Raw genomic sequence first — 25,332 nt, forward strand, 5'->3', positions numbered from 1 at the left:
CTGTTGCATGTTCTTTGGTCGGGTTGTTGTCTCTTTGACATATTCCCAATTTCCATTCTCAATTTTATAGTATATCTTATCATGAATCTATCTTGATAGAGGGTTGCTTTGGGAGTAAAATGTTACGGACGCCATCACAAGTAATTACAATATTGTCCCTTTACACGAATGTGACCTAGTGAATAAGACTTCTTATCGGGTTTGTACTAACATGAGCAACAGGACGTGTGCCACATGTTGAGCAGGACCTGTTTACCCTTCTGGAGCACCCGATATCACCCACAGTTTGTTGGTGGGGTTCATGTTGCTAAGTCTTTAGTTTTCTGTGTTTTGTTCTGTGTACAATTGTTGTCTGTTACATTTTTCGTTTTAAGTCATGGGGTTGTATTAAGTAATTTTTTTTATCATTTGTTTAAATTTCCTTCTGGTATCTTTCACCCTGCTTTTAAGACAAGATGAGAATGTAAAAAGTTCAGTTCACAGTATAATCAATGACCTATGGTTGCTAACCTTCAACAGACCTATGGTTGCTAACCTTCAATATACCCATAGTTGCTAACCTTCAATAGCCCTATGGTAACCGTTGCTAACCTTCAACAGACCTATGTTTGATAACCTTCAACCGACCTTTAGTTGCTAACCTTCAAGAGACCTATGGTTGATAATCTTCAATATACACTATAGTTGCTAACACATACCTGCCAACTTTTCAAAATGCCCTTGGGGGTTTTGCGTTCAAAATGGCTGCCATAGTCCTAAAAAAAACTTCAAGGGAGCCTTCAAATACATTTTAATGTTGTTTTTTGGCTTCTTCATACTTTTATTAGCCGAATGTCATTGTAAAGTTAATTGTTTCGTTGAAAATTGCTCTTTCAAAATTTTAATTTGAGAGCCTCCATGGGGGAAATCCCCCGCAAGAAGTGACAGTTGGCAGGTATGCTAACATTCAAGACATTTGGTTGACAACCTTCAACGGACCTATGGTTGCTAACCTTCAACAGACCTATGATTGTTAACCTTCAACAGACCTATGGTTGTTAACCTTTAACAGACCTATGATTGCTAATCTTCAAGAGACCTATGGTTGTTAAGAGTTGTGTCATTGGAAAACCATACCACATCTTCTAATTTAAATATCAGATACAAAATAAAGATAATACATAATCTTGAAATTAAGGATAGATCAACAAATAATATTATACCCATTAAAGACAAATCTATCTCTGATTGATAAAATATGCCTCCTTTACCACTGAACAAGTACACATTCTTGTTTTGGGGCTAACAAAAAGGGTGTGTCTCACTTTCACATTCCACATTTTCATTCTCAATTTTATATGACAACTATCTGAGTGATAGAATATGCATTCTTTCCACCATATATATTCATTGAAAACATGTCAAATATAAACAATCACAAACTATTTTATTATTCAGTAACATTATCATAAATAATTTATTAACATTGATTACAAGTTGCAATTAAATCCTTAGTTTTCATTGCATGTGTATCTCAATTTTTTGTGTTTTCTGTCACAGAGAAGGAAAGCACACACAACTGCTCTCACTTGAAGTATTGTGTAACTAATAAAAATAAACCATCAATAGAATTTCAACTTAATTCTATGAACCAAAACCATCAAAATTTGTTTGTCAAAATATTGAATTGTTTTTTAATAATTCTCTTTCTGGTTATTAAATACATCTTCTTCCCAAGAAACCTCTCTTAATAACAGTGTTTTAACTAAGTTCATGCTCAAATTTAACAAATCAAACTTTGTCAGGGAACTTATTTTATTCCCAGGCATTTTATATTTGTTTTCAATTAACAATGTTTTATGCTACAAATAATATTTTGTAATGCCTGTAAACATCTCATGCTGCCCATCAAGGGCATTTAATTGGAAAAATAAGTACTTTTATTCTTATACAATGTACCTTGTCGACTAGTAGTATAAAATATTTAAAAGATGTTTTCTTCAAATACTTTAATAGAACAAAACACATACCATAACATTATACTGTTTAAATGAAAACATCACAATATTTTTTTCTGTAATTCTACAAAGTTCTGTTGGCCTTATTGTTTTTTAGGGACCTTGACTGGCTATAAAAAACTTGCAGTCCGTAACAAAGGTCTATATATACAGTGATTATGTAAAATCCTACTACCATGCAGCAACAACTTCATAAAAATTTCATTATAAATAAATAAAATAATATTCTTGCAGTAGTTTTGCAACAATGCCAACAAGTAATGACTTGACATATACAATCAAGATAAAATAACTAAAAATTCAGTTTAAAATTTTGTTAATTAATAAAACTGTCACAATTAATGTACAAATTATTTTGATTTTAAATGCTGTTATTTACACAAAAGGGTATATATACGCATACATCAAATCACAAATAATTTGATCTCTTTAAATATTTTAACATTCTTATTGCCTATTTATATTCAATGCAAAGACAACCATTTATGTGAAAGCATACACAAGTCTGTTTGCCAATGTCTGTTTTGAATCTTTAATAACACACTTAAAACATAAAATATTGTCCTTTGCAAATTGCAGATTGGTTCTCTACTGAACAAAAAGGACTGCTTTCTATGCACATCATTACAAGTTGCAGTTGATATATAGCTATGTAAACCAATTTATCATCAGAAATAACCGAAATATCACGTAGTTTTTAGAGTAACAAAAGATTAGTAAAAATGGCCAAAGTTATGTACAAAACAATAAACAAATAACAAATAGGATATAAAGCGACAAACCACAACCACTGACTGTTTTAATTATTCCACTGTTTTTTAAAGCATTTTCTGAAAACATTGTACAATCTGAATACTTTATGACTTACCAACTTATCACACTTTCCCCTTGGAACTCTCAATAATTTTCCATTATATAAACCCTGACTTTTATTCATGGTTCACTCAGGCTCAAATTTTGTCCATTACATGACTTATCAAACAAAGTACATATTATAAAATCTACAAATATCTCTCTGCTTACATGAATTATTTCTTACAAAATCCCTTTTCAACAATTAAATTTGTACACTCTTCATATATTCAATTGATTTTTAAACAATCACTCACCACACATTCAATAAATACACTGTATTTGTGGTAACTCAAATGTATCCTCTTTTCAACATCTCCAAACATTTTGTTTGGAACATCCAAGGGCAATATATCAAAGTTGCCTGGATGCCTTTAATTAAATAATAATATATTTCCAAGTACCCTTTCTATAAACCGTCAGGTATTAAAAGATTTAATGTTAATGAGATGCACCTATTGGAGCTGGAATGGGTACACTAAAAATTTCCTTTCTTGACTCACCATTTTTGGTTTTTAATCTTAATACAAGAACTTTTGTGACTTTCTGGGGCCTGTACAAGCTCAGAATCATCAGACATTTCATTTCATTAATTTTTATTGTCTGATCCCACTACTAATTTTTCCCTCAATAATTAAATCTTGATTTCCATCAAATTTTCCCCGTAGTAGGCCCCTACTCTACATCCTCAGGTTCTTCCTCTAATGCCTCATCTTCATCCTCATCATCAGATATCCCTAACTTATCTAAAGCATCAGCTCGTTCTATTTGAGATTTTTCAAAGAAATAGTCAAATGCATATTCTTTTGTATATGTGGTTTGATGTACAAGACATTCTTCATTTTTCTCCTTTTGAAACCTCTGTACTTGAGCAACAAATTCTAGGCCTTCTCCCTGAATTTCTAGTCCAGTAATGTCATTAAATAATTCCTCTGGTGTTGGAACTCCATGTACATCTCTACTTTGGAAAAACTAGAATAAAAAGAAAGTATGCATGATATTCAGGTAACTTCACAAATGTATTTACTAATAGATTAAATTGTTTTAAGAGCAAAAGTGTCAGAAATCATGTAATGTTTTGATTCTGTTGGTGCATACAATTACTCATGTGTTACTGCATGTGGATTCATTCATTTTGATGGGTACCAATTATCGTGGATAAAGAGAAACTTTTGTGGATATTTCATTTTCATGGTTTTGCTGAGGTCTGCATACAAACCTACAGGATTTTTGTTCATTCATTGAACTTTCAATTTGCTGGTTTACCTGTACCCACAACATCCATGAAAACTGGTTTCCAATTAGTAATAATCAAATAATAAATTCACAGTATTTTCTTTATCAAAATGATAATCTGCTATATTAGACAGATGGGTTTAACATGGTAAACTCCAACCTGCAACCCTGGATATATGAAATTTTAGAACTGTTGTTTTTTAATTTTTTGGAATAGTTTAGAAGGTCACCTGGCTTCCAGGTTTCTCATTTAAAAAGGCCTTTATACCACATCTTTGATTTTTGTGGGAAATATTGTGATTTCAGAGCTTGCTATATAATATAGTGAAGACATCTCTTCACTGTTGAAGACTGCATGTTGAACTCTAGATGTCTTTTGTTATTCTAATTCTAGTTGCTGTCTTATTAATTCATAACCCACATTTCCTTTTCTTCATACTCAAAATATATCCCTTGGTGTTGTTGTGATGTTGGGTGACTGTCTCATTAACTTTTCCACAACTCCTTCTTTCGTCCTTAGCTTACTTCATCAAATCAGGGCATCGCATTAAGATAAACATTTGGAAATATGTATATTGTAATAGCTAACTACAGCCACTGCTAAAGACCACTTTAATTTGGTGACGAAATTTAAAACTTATACCCCACATTTCCTTTTCTTCATACTCAAATATATCTCTTGGTCTTGATGTTGGGCTACTGTCTCATTGACATAGAAACTCCTCCTTTCTATCTTACTTTAGCAAATCAGGGCATCACAGCTAATTCTAAAATTAACTTTATAGAAATATGATAATTGTACCAGATAATTAATGACCAGTGGTTAAGTTGATTTTAATTTGTTAAAAAAAATGTACATGTTCCAACTTACCGATGTCATAGATTTACAGTCTCTAAACAGGAACTCTAACGCAGCAGGATGTGTTATTTCTACAGCCTGGCTTACATCTATGATCCAGATTTTCTCCTGATACCACAGTATGTTAAATTCACTAAGATCAGCATGCACTAGTTTACAATCTCTATGTATTGTCTTCATTATCTGAAATCATATTTGATTAATTAATATGTGATGGTTTTTTAATGATTTTTAACATTGTAACATTTTTATGCTGAGCAGTTGTACATAATTAAAGATAGATAAACATAAGATTACAACAAGCTTTTCTGAATATAAAAAATGGCCTTTTTAATTTTGTCACATGTTTTTTTCTTCAAAAAAAGTAATTAAATATAATAATTCTGTACAAAGTTTCCAGTTTATACTCAATAAAATTGAGTATGGAAATAGAAATGTGTCAAAGAAACAACAACCTGACCATAGAACAGACAACAACAAAGGTCACCAACAGGTCTTAATACATTTATTAATTTATCCACTGCTAGGTTACTATGGTTATTGCAACATTACATACTTCCTATTTTCATGAAATGTGCTCATTAGTATGCAAAAAGAACAGTGTCTATAAATTCTTAAAATCAATCTTGTTACATTTAAAGTTTAAACAATCCCCTTTCTTGAAAACCACACAATTGGCCATATCATGATGGACAGTTTTATCCTGATAAAGGAAGCCTGAGCACCTAGAGATATATACTGATTTTTGGCAGAAAACTGGCAATCCAAGTCACTTATGAACAGAATCAAATGCCCCTTGACACGAGCGGTTTCAATCTTAGTGGTGAGAGGCTTAAACTTAATAATAGATGAATTACTATTGCTGTTGTTGTCACATTACCTTTCTCAATTTTATTGAGGTTCTGTGAACCTGAGGATTAAACCTACCTTCATTGTCTGTTCAAAAGCATCCTGCATATCTGCTGTTGAAAGCTTGACAGTTTTTAGTTTAAGTGCTGGTTGCATATCCTTTCCTATAAAACTCATTACTAAGACATGTTTCTTTAATACTTGGACGTGTGGACAAGGAACTCCAAATTTCTTCAATCTGAAAATACAAACATATACAAATTTTAATATATTTTACAGATTATTCAAAACATGGTATAATAAATAAACTTAATGTTGGAATGTACTCTTCAAAAATTTGTTTGAAGATGATGATTCAGAGAGATACACAATTGTTGCAAATTTGCTGCATGGCAAGTTTAAGTTAAAATATAAGTTCATTCTGACTACTACTCAGATTTATGTCTAGAGCAGCTCTGGTATACCAAACCAGCGCTTTCATTTGCTCAGGAAACACAACTATGTGTGAAATCTTAAATGTTTTTGATATTTTTATACATTTATTTAAAATTTAAACCTGTTTTTAAAAGTTAATGCCTTCACCAAATTCAATCCAGAACTGCGAGTTGAAATTTAATGAGGCAAATTCTTGGATCAACTATTGAAACCAAAGCAAACAGACAAGACTGGAAAAACCTTGAATATGATTTATATGTTCTAAGGTTACAAACTTCAGTAAAGAGAGCACAATTTCAGAATTAACAGATTTGTATATTATGTAAAAAATATCATGGTTATGGCAAAAAAAAGTTAACACAGAAAAATCAGTCATTAAATCATTATAACAAATCCAATTCAGATTTTGTATTTACATCCATTATTCCATTTTTTTTAATAGACAAACCTTACCTGTTCAAATTTGCTGTTTCTTTTTCTCCCCAGATTCTGATAATTTTTCGTGGATTTTGTTTCTTAAAATCGTCCCTGGAAAATCTGTGATCTCCATCAACATACTTTCCTCTGTTTTTAAATTCATTCAGTGTTGTCTTATATACTTTTATTGCACATTCTTTTGGCAGTGTCTCACCATTTAATCTAAAAATATTTTTTTTCAAAATTATTTTTCATAATTATTTACAGCAAATATTATAGCATGCAAAGAAATTATATATAGTGTAAGGGAGACAACTCTTTTTCTCAATTTGGGGAAAAATTCTAATAAGGCAAAAAAAAACACCACTAAAGTTAAAACAATTGCCATGATCGCTAGCAAGAAACCTAACAGATTCAATTTCAAAGTGCATATTGTGTTGAAAAAGCTTTATTAAGGTAGCAAAAAAATGTTTCTCTTGTTAAAGCTAATTCAGAACTTTTTGAAAAAAATGTATTTGTTCACTAATATAGATCCTTAATCAACATACATGACATATGTGGGACCCAAAGAAGACACTTGAATTTGTCAATATGGATCGGTGTGACAACACATTTAAAATGAATGGAGGTCTCTAAGATAGCTTCTAAAGTTGGTTAAACTATTTCTTAAGTTCACTGATATTGTGTGCTAAACTTGAATTTAGTAAAATAACAATAACTTACTCTCCACCATAAGCATGGAAGACAACAGACTCTTTCCCTGTACTGATACTACCACTTATGGAATCTAACACTCCATTGTTTACTAATTTATACAAAATCAGTCTTGTCCTAGCATCCATTACTTGTCCCTGAAAAAAATATATACATACTGTAAATTCTGAAATTATTGTGTGCATTTATTATTGCGATTTTGTCATTTTACACTTGAATGCGATTTTAATTTTTACGATTTTGAGAAAAAGTCATGCTTAATTCAGTTAAAATATTACAAAATGCGAGTTTTAATTATTGCGTTTACAACTCAGTCGATTATTCCCAATAATAAAAACCTCGCAATAATTTCTGAATTTACAGTACATCACTTAGTTTTACATTTTTTATAAAAGTAACATGTTGAGCAACAAATGTCAATGCAGAATCTGAGCTCCTGATTTCACCCCAAGATTTGATTAGGTTCGTGTTTCTCAGTAAACGTCTTTAATTTTCGTTGTTGTGTTTTTGTATACTGTTGTTTGGCTTTTAGTCCTTTTCTCTGTTTTTTTTACATGAAATTGTCAGTTTGTTATCTTATTAGTTTTAAAATCTTGTTGGTATCTGCTGCCTCTCTTTTTTCATAAACATTCATTACCTGGTCTAATAAAATTTGCTAATCAAAATATTAATCAGGTTTCCATGTAGTAATTGTTATACTGTTTTATGCCACCTTTGTTTGCAAAATATATAAAAAATATATATTTTGTCTGTATTTAAAATTCTAAGATATTGGTGATCCAATTAACATGTGCAATGACTGAAACATAAAATAACTTGGTCTTTGTTCCAGACAATATGTTACATAAACAAACGACAACTACTGTACATCAGATTCCTGACTTAGGACAGGTGCAAACATTGGCAGCTGGATTAAACGTTTTAATAGATCCAAACCTTCTCCCTTTTTCTGAAACAATAGCATGACATCAAAACATAGAAAAACATATTTTGTACAGTCGATTCCACTTAATTGCATACCGCTTAATAGCATAATTCGGTTAATTGCATACTTTTCTCCTGCACAAAACCATTTCCCATTCACCTAATGTTAAATTGTCCGGTTATATGCATAGCCTTACAAGTGGCATTTCGGTTTATTGCATAGAAAATAATCGCCAGCTAGATATGCTCAGTTAAAACTGACGAGATTTTTGACCGGAAACGGCAATTTGGTAAGTATATTTTTCTTGAATGCATCATAATTTTCATTATTATTTCACATTTACTTGTGTGTTATTCAAATAAAGTTTTAAAACAGTATCTTTCGTGTTTTAATATATGATTATAGAAAAGGCCTCGATGTGTACACAGGTAAAGTTTCCCATATTCTATTTTAAGCCTCGAGGTCATAAAAATGTCAATCAGCTGATTGTTGTAAAAACACAACCATTCTATGATCTTTTATCTCAAAAGGTGTTAATTATTGATTGGATTTCAAACATTGTTCATAGATTATATTTTGGGTGAATTTTTAAAACATTAACGCCTGCTTATTATCGATCATTAATTATCCCAACGTGTAATTTCGTACATTTATGTTAAATATTACAGGGCATTTATATATGGTTGAAGAATTTTAAACATCAATCTTTCCTTTTTAATATTTTTCTAAAAGAAAATTAACTTCTGATTAATATATTTTCTCACTTTCAACACTTGTGTCCAGCAAATAACCCGTGCATGGCCCCATCACCTGTTAACTGCTTTGCATAAACGAAACTAGCGGTGTTAAGTAACAGTGTAAAATCACTGTGTAATTGGTAAATACTGCATATCAAAGGCAGTTCATTGCACAATTATTGTTTACAATGATTATAAACTGTGTAGTATTGTTAAACAGTTTATTTTAAACAAAGCGTAACAATTTAATTTGTACATCCGGGTCATAGAAACAAATCTATTTTTAGAACAATTTTATTTTCGTATCTCAGGTAAAGTCGGTACATAAATAAACTAAAACAAAATGTGTTTATAAACTTTATTGAAAGAATACACAATGAAATAAAATGTATGACAGTAGACAAATAACTTTTATTAGAATAAATAAGCATTCATTATGTTGTAAGTGGACTATGGACGTACATCTTTCTTCTTTGCTGATCTGCACTATCGATGTTATTTGACTCCGTAATTTGTCATTTCGGATATAAGCATACTCCGCTTTATTGCATAATTTCGTCTGACAAATAGGCTATGCAAATAACCGGAATGTACTGTATTATCAAATTAATATATGGACTTGGACAATACTCACAGCAGTAGAGTGTTCCTTCTTCTCATGTAATCTTTGATGTCGTTTATTTTCAGCATCAGAATGACGTTTTAGTTTGTTATAAATTCTATTATCAAGCTGCATGTCCATACTTTCACCATCACCAGAATGAAACTCTGGGGGAAACTGAAAATAGTAAAGTTGTCATCAGTTTACATGTTTACATGTGTGCTCCACCAAGGCGGCTGCAGTATGCTGCAAAATCTTTTTTTCTACTAACATGACTAAGCCTAAAGCTCATCTTAATGTTTAATTACAAATATTTTTGATAATTTGCACTAGGCCAAACATACTTTTACTTGTCAGATTGGGTTACTGGCTGGAAGTTACTTAAATTTCTTTTGACATAAAGAAATGAAGACATCCGTTTTGAAAGCTACAATTTTCCCTGTATTTATCTTCCAATATGTATTTATCAAATCCTATTTACATGATAAGATATCATTAATTGTAAAGGAAAAGTATTATAACATCATTCTTGAAAAACTTTCAAATATTGATAACAATTCAAAATTTTATCTTAATAGTAAACTTAAAAATTAAATTAAATTCGAGGACTACTTGCACAATCTAAACAATTGTAATAGTCGTCAGCTTTTAACAAAATAACATGTAAGTGATCATAATTTGGAAATTGAATTAGGACGTTATAAAACCAGATGCTCCGCAGGGCGCAGCTTTATAAGACCGCAGAGGTTGAACACTGAACAGTTGGGGCAAGTATGGACACAACATTCAAGCTGGATTCAGCTCTAAATTTGGATAGTGATTAAATAGTTGACACAGCATAGGTTTCTGACACAGAATGAATGTGGTCTAATGAACTTAAATTTTTGTTTTGCCTTTGAGCAATTCACTTTGCTGTTGAATATTAATCCTCTCCAAAAAATGTTTGAAGACATTTTCTTTTTATTTAAGAAATTTCAAATGAGAAAAATTTAACCCCCACCCCCCTTTTTTCACATCCCCCTATCCTTTATTCCAAAACCGATCTCAATTCAAATTTCAATGGAGTTTGCAACAATAATTACTCATTTAAATACATCATAAAATATTAAAATGTAAAAAAAAGTGCTTGTTATCACTGAATGGTAAAGATTGTTTTAATTTATCAGTTGGTAGTAAAAGTGAATATATATTGTATAAAACAATGATTTAAGTTGATTCAACTACTATTCTGGACAAAGAAAGATAACCCCAATTGAAATTTCTTGCTATTGCACAATATTGTGCAATTAGATATTTCTTGCTATTGCGCAATACTGTGCAATTTGAAAATACTTGCTATTGCACAATACTGTGCAATTGAAGATTTCTTGCTATTGCACAATATTGTGCAATTGAAAATTTCTTGCTATTGCACAATACTGTGCAATTGAAGATTTCTTGTTATTGCTGAGTACTGTGCAATTGAAAATTTCTTGCTATTGCACAATACTTAATATAATAATTTTAGATCCTGATTTGGACCAACTTGAAAACTGGGCCCATAATCAAAAATCTAAGTACATGTTTGGATTCAGCATATCAAAGAACCCCAAAAACTCGATTTTTGTTAAAATCAAACCAAGTTTAATTTTGGACCCTTTGGACTTTAATGTAGACCAATTTGAAAACAGGACCAACAAGAATGTGTACAAAGTACATGGATGCCCCACTCGCACTATCCTTTTCCATGTTCCATGGACCGTGAAATTGGGTAATAATCTAATTTGGCAATAAAATAAGAAAGATTATACTATAAAGAACATATGTATAAGTTTCAAGTTGATTGGACTTCAATTTTATCAAAAACAACCTTGACCAAAAACTTTAACCTGAAATTCCCACTTTCATTTTCTATGTTCAGTGGACCGGGAAATCAGGATCAAAAGTCTACTTTGGCTTAAAAATTAGAAAGAACATATCATAAGGGACAAGTGTATTAAGTTTCAAGTTGATTGGACTTCAGCTTGATCAAAAACTACCTTGACCAAAAACTTTAACCTGAAAAACTCTGACTTTCATTTTCTATGTTCAGTGGACCATGAAATTGGGGTCAAAAGTCTAATTTGGCTTAAAAATTAGAAAGAACATATCATAAGCAACAAGTGTACTAAGTTTCAAGTTGATTGGACTTCAGCTTCATCAAAAACTTTCTTGACCAAAAACTTTAACCTGGAAACGAACGGACGCACAGACGGAATAACGGACGAACGAACGGAGCCACAGACCAGAAAACATAATGCTCCTCTACTATCGTAGGTGGGGCATAAAAATTAAGAATCTACATACACAGTTAGATTTGGCATATCAAAGAACCCCATTTATTCAATTTTTAGTGAAATCAAACAAAGTTTAATTTTGGACCCCGATTTGGACCAACTTGAAAACTGGGCCAATAATCAGAAATCTAAGTACATTTTTAGATTCAGCATATCAAAGAACCCAACGGATTCAATTTTTGTCAAAATCAAACTAAGTTTAATTTTAGATTCTTTGGACCTTAATGTAGACCAATTTGAAAATGGGACCAACAATTAAGAATCTTCATACACAGTTAGATTCGGCATATCAAAGAACCCCAATTATTCAATTTTTGATGAAATCAAACAAAGTTAAATTTTGGACCTTTGGGCCCCTTATTCCTAAACCGTTGGGACCAAAACTCCCAAAATCAATACCAACCTTCCTTTTATGGTCATAAACCTTGTCTTTAAATTTCATAGATTTCTATTTACTTATACTAAAGTTATGGTGCGAAAACCAAGAAAAATGCTTAGTTGGGCCCCTTTTTGGCCCTCAATTCCTAAACTGTTGGGACCTCAACTCCATAAATCAATACCAACCTTTCTTTTGTGGTCATAAACCTTGTGTTTAAATTTTATTTATTTCTATTAACTTAAACTGAAGTTACTGTGCGAAAACCAAGAAAATGCTTATTTGGGCCCTTTTTGGCCCCATATTCCTAAAATGTTGGGATCAAAACTCCCAAAATCAATCCCAACCTTCCTTTTGTGGTCATTAACCTTGTGTTAAAATTTCATAGATTTCTACTCACTTTTACTTAAGTTAGAGTGCGAAAACTAAAAGTATTCAGACGAAGACGACGCCAACGTGATAGCAATATACGACGAAAATTTTTTCAAATTTTGCGGTTGTATAAAACTTCAAAGAGAACACAGACATGACAGACTGTGCAAAGTTTGAAAAATTTTAGATGATGAGGAACACTTTTTCCTTCATTGCCAAATTAACATAATGTACGACATTCCCTTATAAATGCAATTAAAACCCATTATCCTAATTTTAACCAGCTTGACTCAAACTCTAAACTTAAAACTATTCTAGATCCTAATAAAGATATTTTGTCTAGTGTTGTAGACTATTTAAAGCAATCTATGGAATTGCGAAAATAAGTTCCACATTGGTCAATTATTATAGATATATATATATATATGTTATTAATATCAACTTCACTTTTTTAAAACATTTATTATGTATTATGTTTCTTGTCATTTGTGTATACAATGTACTATGTTTGCATTTTAACCTGTCAGAGTTTCATGTTTTTTTGCAATAAAGATTATTAATCAAGCTTTTTCTCAACACTTAGACCAAAGATTTTTGTGTAATTATTCTAGTTCATGTCTTGAGGTCAAAACCCCTTCCAGCAATGAATATCAATATTTTTAATCTCAACTGCAACATACCAATTTATATAAAAAGTGAAACCCAAGATACACGGGAAGCTAAATATAAATCATTGGTGTGACGAATCAGCAAATCTATCGAAAGACAACCATTTTGAAAACTGCTTTGTAAAAGGGTCAAATTATAAGATGAGGAAAAAAATCATAGAAAATATTTAAACTTACATCCATTAGTTTAGAAGCATTTTTTCGTCCACATATAACTTTATCGTGTTTTGTTATGATTTTATTTCCACTGCCAACTGTTCCATTCTTTTTAAATGATGGTGATTTCTTATCTGAAAAAGACATGCATGGTTAAAAAAAGAATAGTTGTGAACTGTAAACAAATAAAATAGTTCTTGGGATGATATTATAATTAAGAATTGAATGCTTCTTTTTGTAAATTTATTGGGGTGTAAAAGCGTTGACCGAAGTACATTTTCGCTTCATACTAACGCTTTTACAACCCTATAAAGTTACAAAAAGAAGCATTCAATACTTATAATTACATTTTTTTTAGCTAAGATCATGAAAACACAAATTTTATAATTTTTGTATTTTATTCACCTGTGCACTTTTTGTGGGACCATGTATTATCATGAATGAAAAGTTTTATTGGGTGATACAATTGCTTACGGAATAACATGTGATATGCAGTTAGCCAATCAAAATAAAGTATTATAATGAAACATACATCTAATGTAATTATTATATTATAAATATTATCCTAGGTATCATACCCCATAATCATTTATTAATTCCACTTATACATGTTATATTCTATTTGTAATATGTTAATATGTATGTTAAATTAAGAAAAGTTAGAGCTTATAAATACCACTTTCACATACCCTTGAAATATGTTTTTGACCAAGTAATTGTTGATCAAGATTGATTTTAATTTTCTGGGGGCAAACATTATCCAGGAAAATCACAAAATAATGCCATATGAATACATCCTGTCTTTTATTTGACTGATAGACCAAGTCAAATTTTAAGCTACTTTTCAAACAGCTGCTGTTAATTTTGAAATAAGTAACCAGCATATGCAGATCCTGGTTGGAACATTAAATAAACAGCTCATAAATATGTAACCATGTTAACAGTATCTGACTACGAGCAGTATTTTTTGTTGTAAATTAAAGCAGCATAATATAAAAATTTCCTACAGAACTTCAAATGTTAGTATGATATGTTGTACCATATACTTTATAATATAGAATATTGCACTATCATGACTATTGGAAACATATGTTTCTATACAAATTTCTAGCTTTTCCTACTCTATATGGCCTGTTTAGCTTGTTTTAACTAAATAAGACAGTCAGTCTTAAATCTTTTTTAGAGTTATCTCCCATTGGCATACCCCATTGTGATTTTGGTGGTTCATAATCCTCATCCTCTTCTTCTTTATCTTCATCGTCTCTGTATGCTGGATGTACACTTCTGTAGTTCTCAAAGGAGATAGAAACTAAAAATAGAATTTTAAATATTTTTAAGATTTAGTTTGTTTGATTTTAATAAGCAGAAGATTTTTTTTTTAAAAGTATTGTATCAATAGAAATAATAGTGAGGGCCAGCAGATTTTTTCAATGACCACCATGATTTTTTCCCCCATAACTCTGGTTGAGGGTTGTCTTATTTTTATAGAACAAAATAAATCAAAAGCATTCAATATCATACACAAATTATTATTGAAACTGAAAGACTAAGAACCATAGCAGTATGTCAGGACAATGAAAAAGTATGTTTTTTGCTGAGAAATGTGAAAAATTGATTCTATGAAAACTTACTGATGTTTAGCATTTTAGCGATTCAAGGGGATTGAAAGTAATTGAAGGTGAGAGTACTCAAATGTTAAACAATTGATAATTTTCAAACCTTTATGATGTTTATTCAAGAGTTTTTCCTTTGCTAACAATTCCTCGTCATTCTGTTTATCATATTCCAACTGTAACATCCTAGCCATAAGTTCATCATCAGCAGTTTCATCACCACCAGCGGCAGCAATTAATGCATCAACATCAACTTCTTTTTTCTCACTGAAATCAAATTGATAAGAAAATACAGCTACATGGAATTAAAAATAGACGCCTAGAGTTCAACATATAACATGTATAAGTAAAGATTCCAAAACTACAATTTAAATATAATATACATGATATACCTATAATAATGGTTTACTTTTATAAATTGTTATTTGGATAAAGAGTTGTCTCATTGGCACTCATACCACATCTTCCTATATCTATAATATTCTACTGTTGATGTAAGGTATGATTACAGATGAGACTTGTAACTCTCCAACAGACATGCTCAATAAATTTCTAAAAATTTAATTAAACTACATGTACCCTGTTTTCCAAATTATGTCTCTGACTGCAGACATGTAGGTTTTCTTTTTTTTCTAATCATGCTTGGGGTTTTGAAATTATATTTTTTTTACTTTATTATGTTTATAATGTCATGAATGTCAGATAGATTGCATTTGTCAATCATTTAATTAACAGTTAATCATGCTAAACATATAATATTTTTTCAACTTGAAAATTGTATGGTTTTTTGATATTTTTATTTTACATCATCATTTGATCCTCCATCATTGTCTATATTTGAAAGGCCAAGGGTTAATGGTAAAAATCAAAAATACCCTTCTAGATGTCATTCATGTACAAAATGATGTAGCTACATGTATTCAAATAATATTTTTTTTAGACAAAAAGCAATGATAAGACTAGTTTAAATAATTATGACATCTAGCAAGGCTATTTTTTTTTCTGGAGGAAGGCGTCCCAGAAAAAAAATCAAAATAGCCTTGCCAGACGTCATAATTATTTGGACTATGATAAGACTTGAAATAGATTAACAGATTAATACCTCCCTTTGTTTTTAACTTTAGTATGTACCTTTCAAAAGTGTCCAACACATTTTTCTGTTCTTTTTCGATAAAATCTTCACTCAACTGTTCATTCATTACATCTTGTAGGCAGCTTGGTATTGGAGTTGATTGCTGTGGAGGTTTGCCCCAGGGTGATGGTTTGGGTACAGTGTCAATTTTCGTCTGGTTCATCAAGGCTGTCTGTTCTTCCATGGTCTTGTGAATGGTATTGCTATGTCTGTAACTGAAAACAATAACAGGTCCTTCCATGAAGTTTTTATTTTTTGTATAAGCGATTTCTATATTAGACGAAATGATTATTTGTGTAATTTCCAATGACTGAAATTATGAGTCCGAGATTCTTTCCTTTGTATTTCCAGTATGTTTTATCGGTTTAACTGGTGTTGCAACACTGCTCTTATATGTTTTAGCGGTTTATTAATAGCAAAATTAAACAACTAATTCATAAATAGATAAATTTCTATATGTTGTGAAATACTTACATAAAATTTCCTTCTGTTTGTATTAATTGGTTATTCCCCTTGATGAACTGTAATCTGTAATCTGTAATATATATTCTGCCAATGTAGGCACACCTCTTCCGAGTATTGGTTTTTCACATCATGAATAAAAATATCTTCCACCAATATCACTATACTTCCGTTTTGAAACTATAGGTGCGTTTGGATATCCAATTATAATATTTTATGGCAGTAGGGGAAAAAAATAATGGCTGTGGGAAATAGCGATGAGGGTGGTAAAGGGGGTACTGAACACGGAAACACGTGAAATAAAAATAGCAAAAACGTTGCACGGAAAATATAAATCGGGAAAAACGAAGCACGAGAAATAAAATTATCTCAAATATTAAGGATAAAGATTTATTTGAAAACACATGTTTCAGAAGGTATTATAACATATACAAACACTCATAAACGTTAATTTTCGCGATGAAACGTGATTTGCATATTCGGAAGAAACCTTTTAACATTTAATTGTATATCTTGGGACATTAATTTGTGCGATCGTAGTTGGTCGAGATATGAACAAGGGGACTATGTACGAACAGGGACGTATCTATATAAGTCCTTGGTACTAAGAAAAAAAACACAAAAGTTAATCAGAGTCAACTTAAAGTTTAGTTGATAAGTCGTACAATGTTTCGATTATCACCAAATTCAATCAAATTTTTAGGAGACCCTGATGCATCTTCCACTTCTAGATCGAAAACCAAGCATAAATGAAAGACAATCGGGTCTGCTATTGAGAATGTCAGTTTCAGTAACTGGCATAGCTTCATCATCGTCGGATTCGTACTCAGAGTCAGGTTCGTATTCAGATGCTAAATCTTGATTATTTTCGTCGTCTAATGGATTCATTGTTTCATCATCTGTAATCTTCGGGTGACTGTGAACTCTGGGAAATGGACATCGATTTTTTCTGTACAATCTTTGGTAACGTACAAATTCAGTGGCAATGTTAGAGTTTTAGAAGTCTCTGAAAATAAGTTTTTTTTTAAATAAAATTCTTCAAAGCTTTAACATTAAAAGTGATACCTCTATTTCTAATATAGACCTTAGATCATAGTAATCACAGTATAGGCCTACCACTTTGCCGTGTTTAGTATGACTAGAAATTTTCACTCCTGTTTCTCGTACTATAAACAACATCATTATTTATAGTTAAAAACATATGTCAGTTCTCTATTTCACATGATACTTGCAACAAAACTGTTTTTCTTTTACATGTGTACATTATTCTATTTGGCGGCAAGCAACGGTTATTTGTTCAAGGTTCACTTTCTGATATTAAAATATCATCTCACAGTGGTATATATAGCAGTGTTGTCTTTAGTTATTCACCCTTATTTAATTGATATGGAATTTACATTGTGTCGTAGATCAAATTTATTTGTTCAGTGTCCTTGTTTGGATTATTGCGTCACTGATGGGTTTTTTGTAGACAAAACGCGCGTCTGGCGTATATGCAAAATTTAGTCCTGGTATCTATGATGAGTTTATTATCAGCCTGTGGTGGGGAATTTAACAGTAAATATTTTGGGCATCTGTTTAAAGATTATAATGTAAGACATATTACAACAAGCCAGTGTCATCCCCAAAGCATTATTTGCCTACAGAGTTGGTATTCATGACAGAACTAAAGTGAGCCCCTTTGAAGCAAGCCCATCTTAATAAATGAAAAGGGAATAGGGCCTATTGTTCATCCGAATGAAATTCAAAATTACATATAAATGTGTCTATAGTGAGAGATAGGGCGAGTATCAGTTATCACTGCCTCTAAAAAGGGAATATTGTAAGCATCTGCATACATATTCCAACATAAAATAGGATGGTGTGGTATGATTGCCATTTCAAAAACTATTTAAATGACGTGGATGCATGAAACTATAGACCACAGTACAGCCTTCAACAATGACCAAACTTTACAACGTATAGTCAGATATGTAAGGCTTTATCATGACGCAATGTACAAAATTCTAACGAGAAAATTAACGACTGGATTTATATGACAAAATAAGTACCGAAAATACATAATCTATATGACAGACAACAACCCACGACAAACGTTGAATTACAGTTTCCTGACTTGGCACCGGTTTAAATATAGATTTTGGCGGGTTTGAATAGCCGTGTTTTTAAAATAATAAAATTTAAAGTGTTTGATTATCGAAGAGACTACTGTTCCATCAACGACTTATGGTCTATACAAATTAAATTTGGATATAACACGTCTTTTGATTGCTTGAAAGTTTCAAAATTGTATATCAGCTCATAAACATAGTTTTAACATGTGACCGTTACGCCATTAACTTTTTCCACGGTATCTTATAAGGGGACGACCATTTGATATTCTGGGGGGGGGGGGGGCCAGGAGGATTTGTTTTTGATCGGTTATTTATTTTTGTAAACTGAGAGGACAGATTATTCATTTTCTGCACTATTGAAGCAAGATTTTTCATTTTCATTAAAGCAAGGGACTGATTATTCATTTTCACAACTATATTTATGATATTCGAAAAACATACAATTTTTATTAAAATATTTGTTAATTATGAATAATACATGTATTGTTTTACATTGTCTTATTGGGGCCTGTTATAGCTGACTATGCGGTATGGGCTTTGCTAATTGTTAAATGCCGTACATGGTGACCTATAGTTGTCAATGTCTGTGTCATTTTAGTCTTTTGTGGATAGTTGTCTCATTGGCAATCCTACCACATCTTCTTTTTTATATAGTCAAGTTATTGTGAACCATTTAATCAAAATTAATCATTATCTCCTGCAGAAATTTTAAGATTCAAGATTTTATTCATAACCTCGGACACATATTTGTGCACAAAAGGACAATATATACAAACATATTAAGATAATACATAGTACATGGATTGCATACATACATAGTATTAAAGTTTGGTTTTACCTAGTTATAAAGTCTTTCAAAAGTATTGTTATAAGCATATTTTGCCGAGCGGAGCGAGGCAAAATTTTTTTTGAAGGGTTTTGGAACCGCTGAAGGCCGAAGAAGCTATAGACCTGCTGAGTTATTTATTTTCAATACATTGCAAGTCAAGTAATTTATTTTCAAACTACCAAAGAACAAACCATTTATTTTTGTGATTATCAAGGCTGAGTTATTTATTTTCAAAATCCTCCTACTAAAATAAGGCTTGCGCATAGTTATATACTTTAATTCAGTCGCGGACCCATGATATCATGGGTGAGTTCTAGTACTCTTTAAAACTCGAATTAAATTAGATTATAATGAATGAACGTACTCCCCCCTGTCCATTCGAAATAATCGAAAACTAGACTAGCGTGCACACTTTTAAATAAAAAGCAACCCGGGTTATTTAGTACACACTACATTTTTCACATTACATATAACATATTACATACTACATGACCAATCTATATCTAATTTATTTATAAAATGACTCAGTCTGTAATATTTTTTCTGTCTATGAAGAAATAACATAAACAATTTTGTGTACACTGAATAACGCGCGTATTTAACAGTGTGCACCACATTTTTTTATGTTATTTCGAATAGACAGAGAAAATATTACAGTCTTTTCTTATAATTTAATTCTAAATTCCATTTTAAACCGTAGAAAACCATGAAAAAAAGTTGATGACGTCACAATCCCATGACTAAATTATGTATATCGGCTCATAACAAAATAACGTCAGCCAATCAGAAAGACGCGTTACACCCAAAATTAAATTATTTACTAGATATTACCGGTTGTTGTTATTATTATTATTATTTAAAAATGCCTTGTAATATTACATGCTATTCCTTAATTACAATAGAAAGTACAGAAGCTCAAGAAAAAAAAATCGGACTTGCACTTCAAAAATTATTCCATACGGATTATTAATCAGGAAGAATGTTTTAGGTACCTATGTTTAAGGTTAAAGAAATACAAACATTGAACAGATTATATCTTTAAAATGTTCTACCCTGGGCAAGTTGTATTACATGACTAATCTATATAATAATTCATTTACTAGATTTTACCGGTAGTTGACTTGTGATAGAAGTGTTTTACGTATGATTTTCGACTAAGATCCGATTTTCCATAGAATAATTTTTAGATTTTTCTTTAAAAACGTACACACTTAACATGTTTTTTTTAAATTTTATAAAAAAAAAAATAGAATTTGTGTATTACTGTTAATATTTCATTTATTAACTTTGAAATTCATTTAAATCTAAGTAAGAGAAGAACATTGCAGTACTTCACCCATTTAGTACCCCTTTCTACAGAATACAAGAAATACACTCTAACGTGTAAATCAAAACGAAATCATGGGAAAAGTTTGCATTCATATTTTGATAATTTTGATATGTTTGGTAAATGAACTAAGATGCGAATTTAACGCAACCAAAGTTGGAACAGACATAGAACCAGCTGTTATAATTGAAACGGTAACCAGAGCGCCGTTTTGTGACAAAAATCTTATTTCTAATGACACTGGAATCTTCGATATCGACATCTTTTACCATACTGAGGATATGTTTGTAAAAAGGTTAGTGTGTTATTTCTTTGAATAGATCTTTAGTCTTAATTATAACAATTGAATTAAAGAATTGTAGTTTCGACGAAGTCTCATCAACACGCAGTTGTTTTCCTGTAGACTGAATTTTAATGTGCGTATTGTTATGCGTTTACTTTTCTACATTGGCTAGAGGTATAGGGGGAGGGTTCGGAGATCTCACAAACATGTTAAACCCCGCCGCATTCTTGCGCCTGTCCTAAGTCAGGAGCCTCTGGCCATTATTAGTCTTGTATTATTTTAATTTTAGTGTCTGTTGTACAATTTGGAAATTAGTATGGCGTTCAGTATCACTGGACTAGTATATATTCGATTAGGGGCCAGCTGAAGGACGCCTCCGGGTGCGGGAATATCTCGCTACATTGAAGACCTGTTCGTGACCTTCTGTTGTTGTTTTTCTATGGTCGGGTTGTTGTCTCTTTGTCACATTCCCTATTTCCATTCTCAATTTTATGAGCCATATGTACGTGAAAAGAGACTCCAAATTAAGTTTGGGGCAATCCTTGACTATCGCGGGAACAACAATTGGAAATGATCTCTGACTATCGCAGGAAACAACATTCAGAAATGATCCTTGACTATCGCGGAAACAGCAATCAATTATCCTTTACTATCGAATAAACAGCAATCATTGACTATAAGAAGGGTGAAAGATACCAGAGGAACAATCAAACTCATAGATCGAAAATAAACTGACAGCGCCATTGCTAAAACCATGAAAACATGAAAAAAGAAAAAGACAAATATGTAGACACAAAATAGTACACAAGACACAACATAGAAAACAAAAGACTAAACAAAACGATCCCACCCAAAAAACTGGGGGTTATTGGTGCTCCCGAAGAGTAAATCAGTCACACAATACATTTCCTAATATGACTTTCTATTTTAGTCAAGCAGGTAAAGAAAAGGAACCAAGGACTATTAGTCTAGGTAAAAATCAAATACTCAAAGCATTAGAGAACGCTATGATTGGGATGTGCCCTGGAGAGTACCGGAAAATAACTGTACCCGCTAATCACGCCTACGGCAATAAAGGGATTCAGATTCCCGATGGTCAGTAAAAAAGGGTTATTTTTCTTCTTCTATATATAATTGATGTGTTTACTTTGGTGATTAAGGGAACAACCTTTTAATTTCAAGGGATGGTTATGTTTTTTTTTTTGTGAGATAGGATTTTTTTCGCTCACATTTTATTTCGTTTTTCGACCCTACTAATCAAATTATCTTTCTTACCATTTTTTAAGATAAAGTGAAATATCGCATGCCTCAGTAACACGTGTAACACCATATACGAATTTAAGCATAAAATAGACGATTGCTCAGTAACATGTGTAGCTCAAAGTAATATTTATGTAAATTTGAATATATGATAGACGATAAAATGCCTCAGTAACATGTGTTTCTCGTGTACCACTAACAATGTATACACATGTGTAGGTCAAGTTGCTGGCCCTTATAAAAATTTATACAAATCTGAATTAAAAGTAGACGATTGAAGGCCCCAGTAACACGTGTACCATGATAGCTCAGGTAACACTTATGCAAATTTGAATATATAGCAGACGATTGGATGCCTCATTAACATGTGTAGCTCGAGTAACACTTATAAAAGATTGAATATATAGCAGACAATTGGATGCCTAAGTGATATGTGTAGCTCAAATATCACATTCAGGATTTGATCATTAAGTAGACGATTGAATTCCACAGTAACATGTGTAGTTCGAGTAACACTTTCATATACAGATTAAGGCAGGACAGGAGTTTTGAGTAAAGCAAAATGCAGGATGAGATACTTGCAAAAAAATATTTAGGTAAAAAAAAGTCGGGATAAACTAAAAAAAAATGCAGGACCGAACAGAATGAAAAACAAAAAGGCAGGACAGAGATTACAGCTAAAAAAATGCAGGACAAAATTTTTCATCCTAGCCCCCCCCCCTAAAAATCAAATGGTAGCTCCTTTACTACCACTGGATCGATGCCTCTGCTGGTGGACTATTAGTCCCCGAGGGTATCACCATCCCAGTAGCCAGTTCTTCGGTAATGGCATGGAAATACGGATTTTTTTGTGTTATTAAAATTTGCTATTACAAAATATTAGAAATTATTATGAATTAAGGAATGTATCTCCCTCGTGCAAAGCTCTGATTCCTTTCACGGATTTGGCTATACTTTTTGGACCCTTTGGATTATAGCTCTTTCATCAAGTATATAAGCTTTGGATTTCAAATATTTTGGCCACGAGCATCACTGAAGAGACATGTATTGTCAAAATACGCATCTGGTGCAAGAAAATTGGTACCGTTAATTTTATCTATGTACATGATTATTGTAGGTAGACAACTGAAACCTCCCGTAACAATAATTGTCCATGCTACACTAATACAGATATTCAGACAGACACAGAAAGAAATAGATTCTGCATTTAATGTTTGGGATACTGATAATGATGATCGTCTTAGCAAACAAGAGGTACCATGATATTTTCATACGTAATTTTTTACTTTAAATGATAAAAAATAAAAATCTTCATCGTCACAGAGATATCTATCACTTATTTGCAAGCGACGCGTTCTCATTTCATCAAATATGAAGCAAAAGAAATGCGTGTTCTAATATGAATTGCATTAGTGTTAATAAAGCTTCAAATTAATGACTTCACGAATCACGAAAATATGTTTTGAAGAGTTTCTCATACTTTGCAAAACATACAAAAAGTTCTTGCATGAATTTTGGTGAGGATTATCTATCGAAGTATGTGTTTTTGTTGTAACTTCATTCTCGTGCAATAACAAATCTTCTCAGGACAAATTTCATGAAGTAATCTATATAAAAACGCCAAGCTGTTTATAATATGAATAATCATACTTCAAGTTGGTTCGAACCATCTATAAAATTAATAAATTGTATTAAGGATTAAAGAAACACAACATCTATGTTTTTTGGCCTCTTGTGAAAGTTATCATGATCGAAATATAGTTTTGTATATTATATCTATTAGGTATAACAAAAAATCTGATTTAGACAGACAATTATACAATGGCCTTAAATAATTAAAGGCGAAGAGGGAAGTTGGTTCACTAAACAAAAGTTAAAATTGATCACAGCGACAATCCTCACAAAAATTGAATGTCAAAATGTGCAGAATGATGGACAAACATATTAAAAAATAGACTATAAATGACAAAACAAATATTGAACAGGCAGTACTAGAAAATAATGAATAGAGAATAAAAGAGAAAATAAACAAAGAGTAGAGAATAGCAAAGAATAAAGATAGTGACAAATGGTATAAAAAAAATAACGATATGAATGAAACCAATTCCAGAACATAAATATATAATTTATGTATTAGTGATTTACCAATTCTTGTAACTTTTTTTTTTTAGCTTTTGAATATATTTAAAGTATTTATACAGCTAGTAGGAAAAGACAAGATGGGGAACCTAGACAAGATGCTAGATCAGTGGTTTAGTATGCTCGATGTTGATCATGATGGTTTTATAGCCAAAGACGAATTTCTTAAAGCAGAACATAAAGCAGCTGATCCCAAATCTGCTGAGATGATTCAAAGTTTTGTAAAGCGATACATATCCATGCATAAAACCACGTCTTCTACAAGAGACAAGAAATTAAAAGATGAATTATAAAAACATGTTTTGAATTTGAATTAAATTTATTTTTGTACATGTGTTAATGCTATTATGTGCTGGTAGCAGTTCGTCTATATAGATATAGGAAGATGTGGTGTGAGTGCCAATGAGACAACTCTCCATCCAAATAACAATTTAAAAAGTAAACCATTATAGGTTAAAGTACGGCCTTCAACACGGAGCCTTGGCTCACACCAAACAACAAGCTATAAAGAGCCCCAAAATTACTAGTGTACAACCATTCAAACGGGAAAACCAACGGTCTAATCTATATAAACAAAACGCGAAACGAGAAACACGTATATATTACATAAACAAACGATTACTACTGTACATCAGATTCCTGACTTAGGACAGGTGCAAATATA

General features: G+C 31.6%; 2 protein-coding genes and 1 long non-coding RNA gene across 4 annotated transcripts in view; 1 reads left to right on the forward strand and 2 right to left on the reverse strand.

The window, feature by feature from the left end:
- Positions 1-1,405: 1,405 nt before the first annotated feature.
- On the reverse strand, positions 1,406-16,771 carry LOC134691042 (serine/threonine-protein kinase RIO3-like). Of its 2 annotated transcripts, XM_063551236.1 has the most exons (11): positions 16,729-16,771; positions 16,254-16,469; positions 15,229-15,389; positions 14,714-14,818; positions 13,531-13,643; positions 9,656-9,799; positions 7,369-7,496; positions 6,682-6,867; positions 5,872-6,031; positions 4,957-5,127; positions 1,406-3,821 (listed from the first exon to the last, which is right to left on the reverse strand). In XM_063551236.1, exons 2-11 carry the CDS (start codon positions 16,436-16,438, stop codon positions 3,525-3,527), a joined length of 1,650 nt encoding a protein of 549 aa, XP_063407306.1. In that variant the 5' UTR covers positions 16,439-16,469; positions 16,729-16,771; the 3' UTR covers positions 1,406-3,524. The 2 variants fall into 2 exon arrangements, with proteins under 2 accessions (XP_063407306.1, XP_063407304.1); XM_063551234.1 differs by lacking the exon at positions 16,729-16,771 and having other exon boundaries at positions 16,254-16,663.
- The window catches only part of LOC134691044 (uncharacterized), a 261,558-nt gene continuing 237,631 nt past the window's right edge, over positions 1,406-25,332 (reverse strand). Inside the window, exon 2 of the long non-coding RNA XR_010102086.1 lies at positions 1,406-1,725. This is a non-coding gene — a long non-coding RNA (uncharacterized LOC134691044). The remainder of the gene's footprint in view (positions 1,726-25,332) is intronic.
- Positions 20,686-24,961, forward strand: LOC134691486 (peptidyl-prolyl cis-trans isomerase FKBP7-like). The gene is made up of 4 exons (XM_063552029.1): positions 20,686-21,281; positions 22,201-22,364; positions 23,647-23,783; positions 24,701-24,961. The coding sequence occupies exons 1-4, from the start codon at positions 21,061-21,063 to the stop codon at positions 24,959-24,961; spliced, it is 783 nt and encodes a 260-aa protein (XP_063408099.1). The 5' UTR covers positions 20,686-21,060.

Source organism: Mytilus trossulus, chromosome 11, assembly GCF_036588685.1.
Source record: "Mytilus trossulus isolate FHL-02 chromosome 11, PNRI_Mtr1.1.1.hap1, whole genome shotgun sequence".
NCBI lineage: Eukaryota > Metazoa > Mollusca > Bivalvia > Mytilida > Mytilidae > Mytilus > Mytilus trossulus.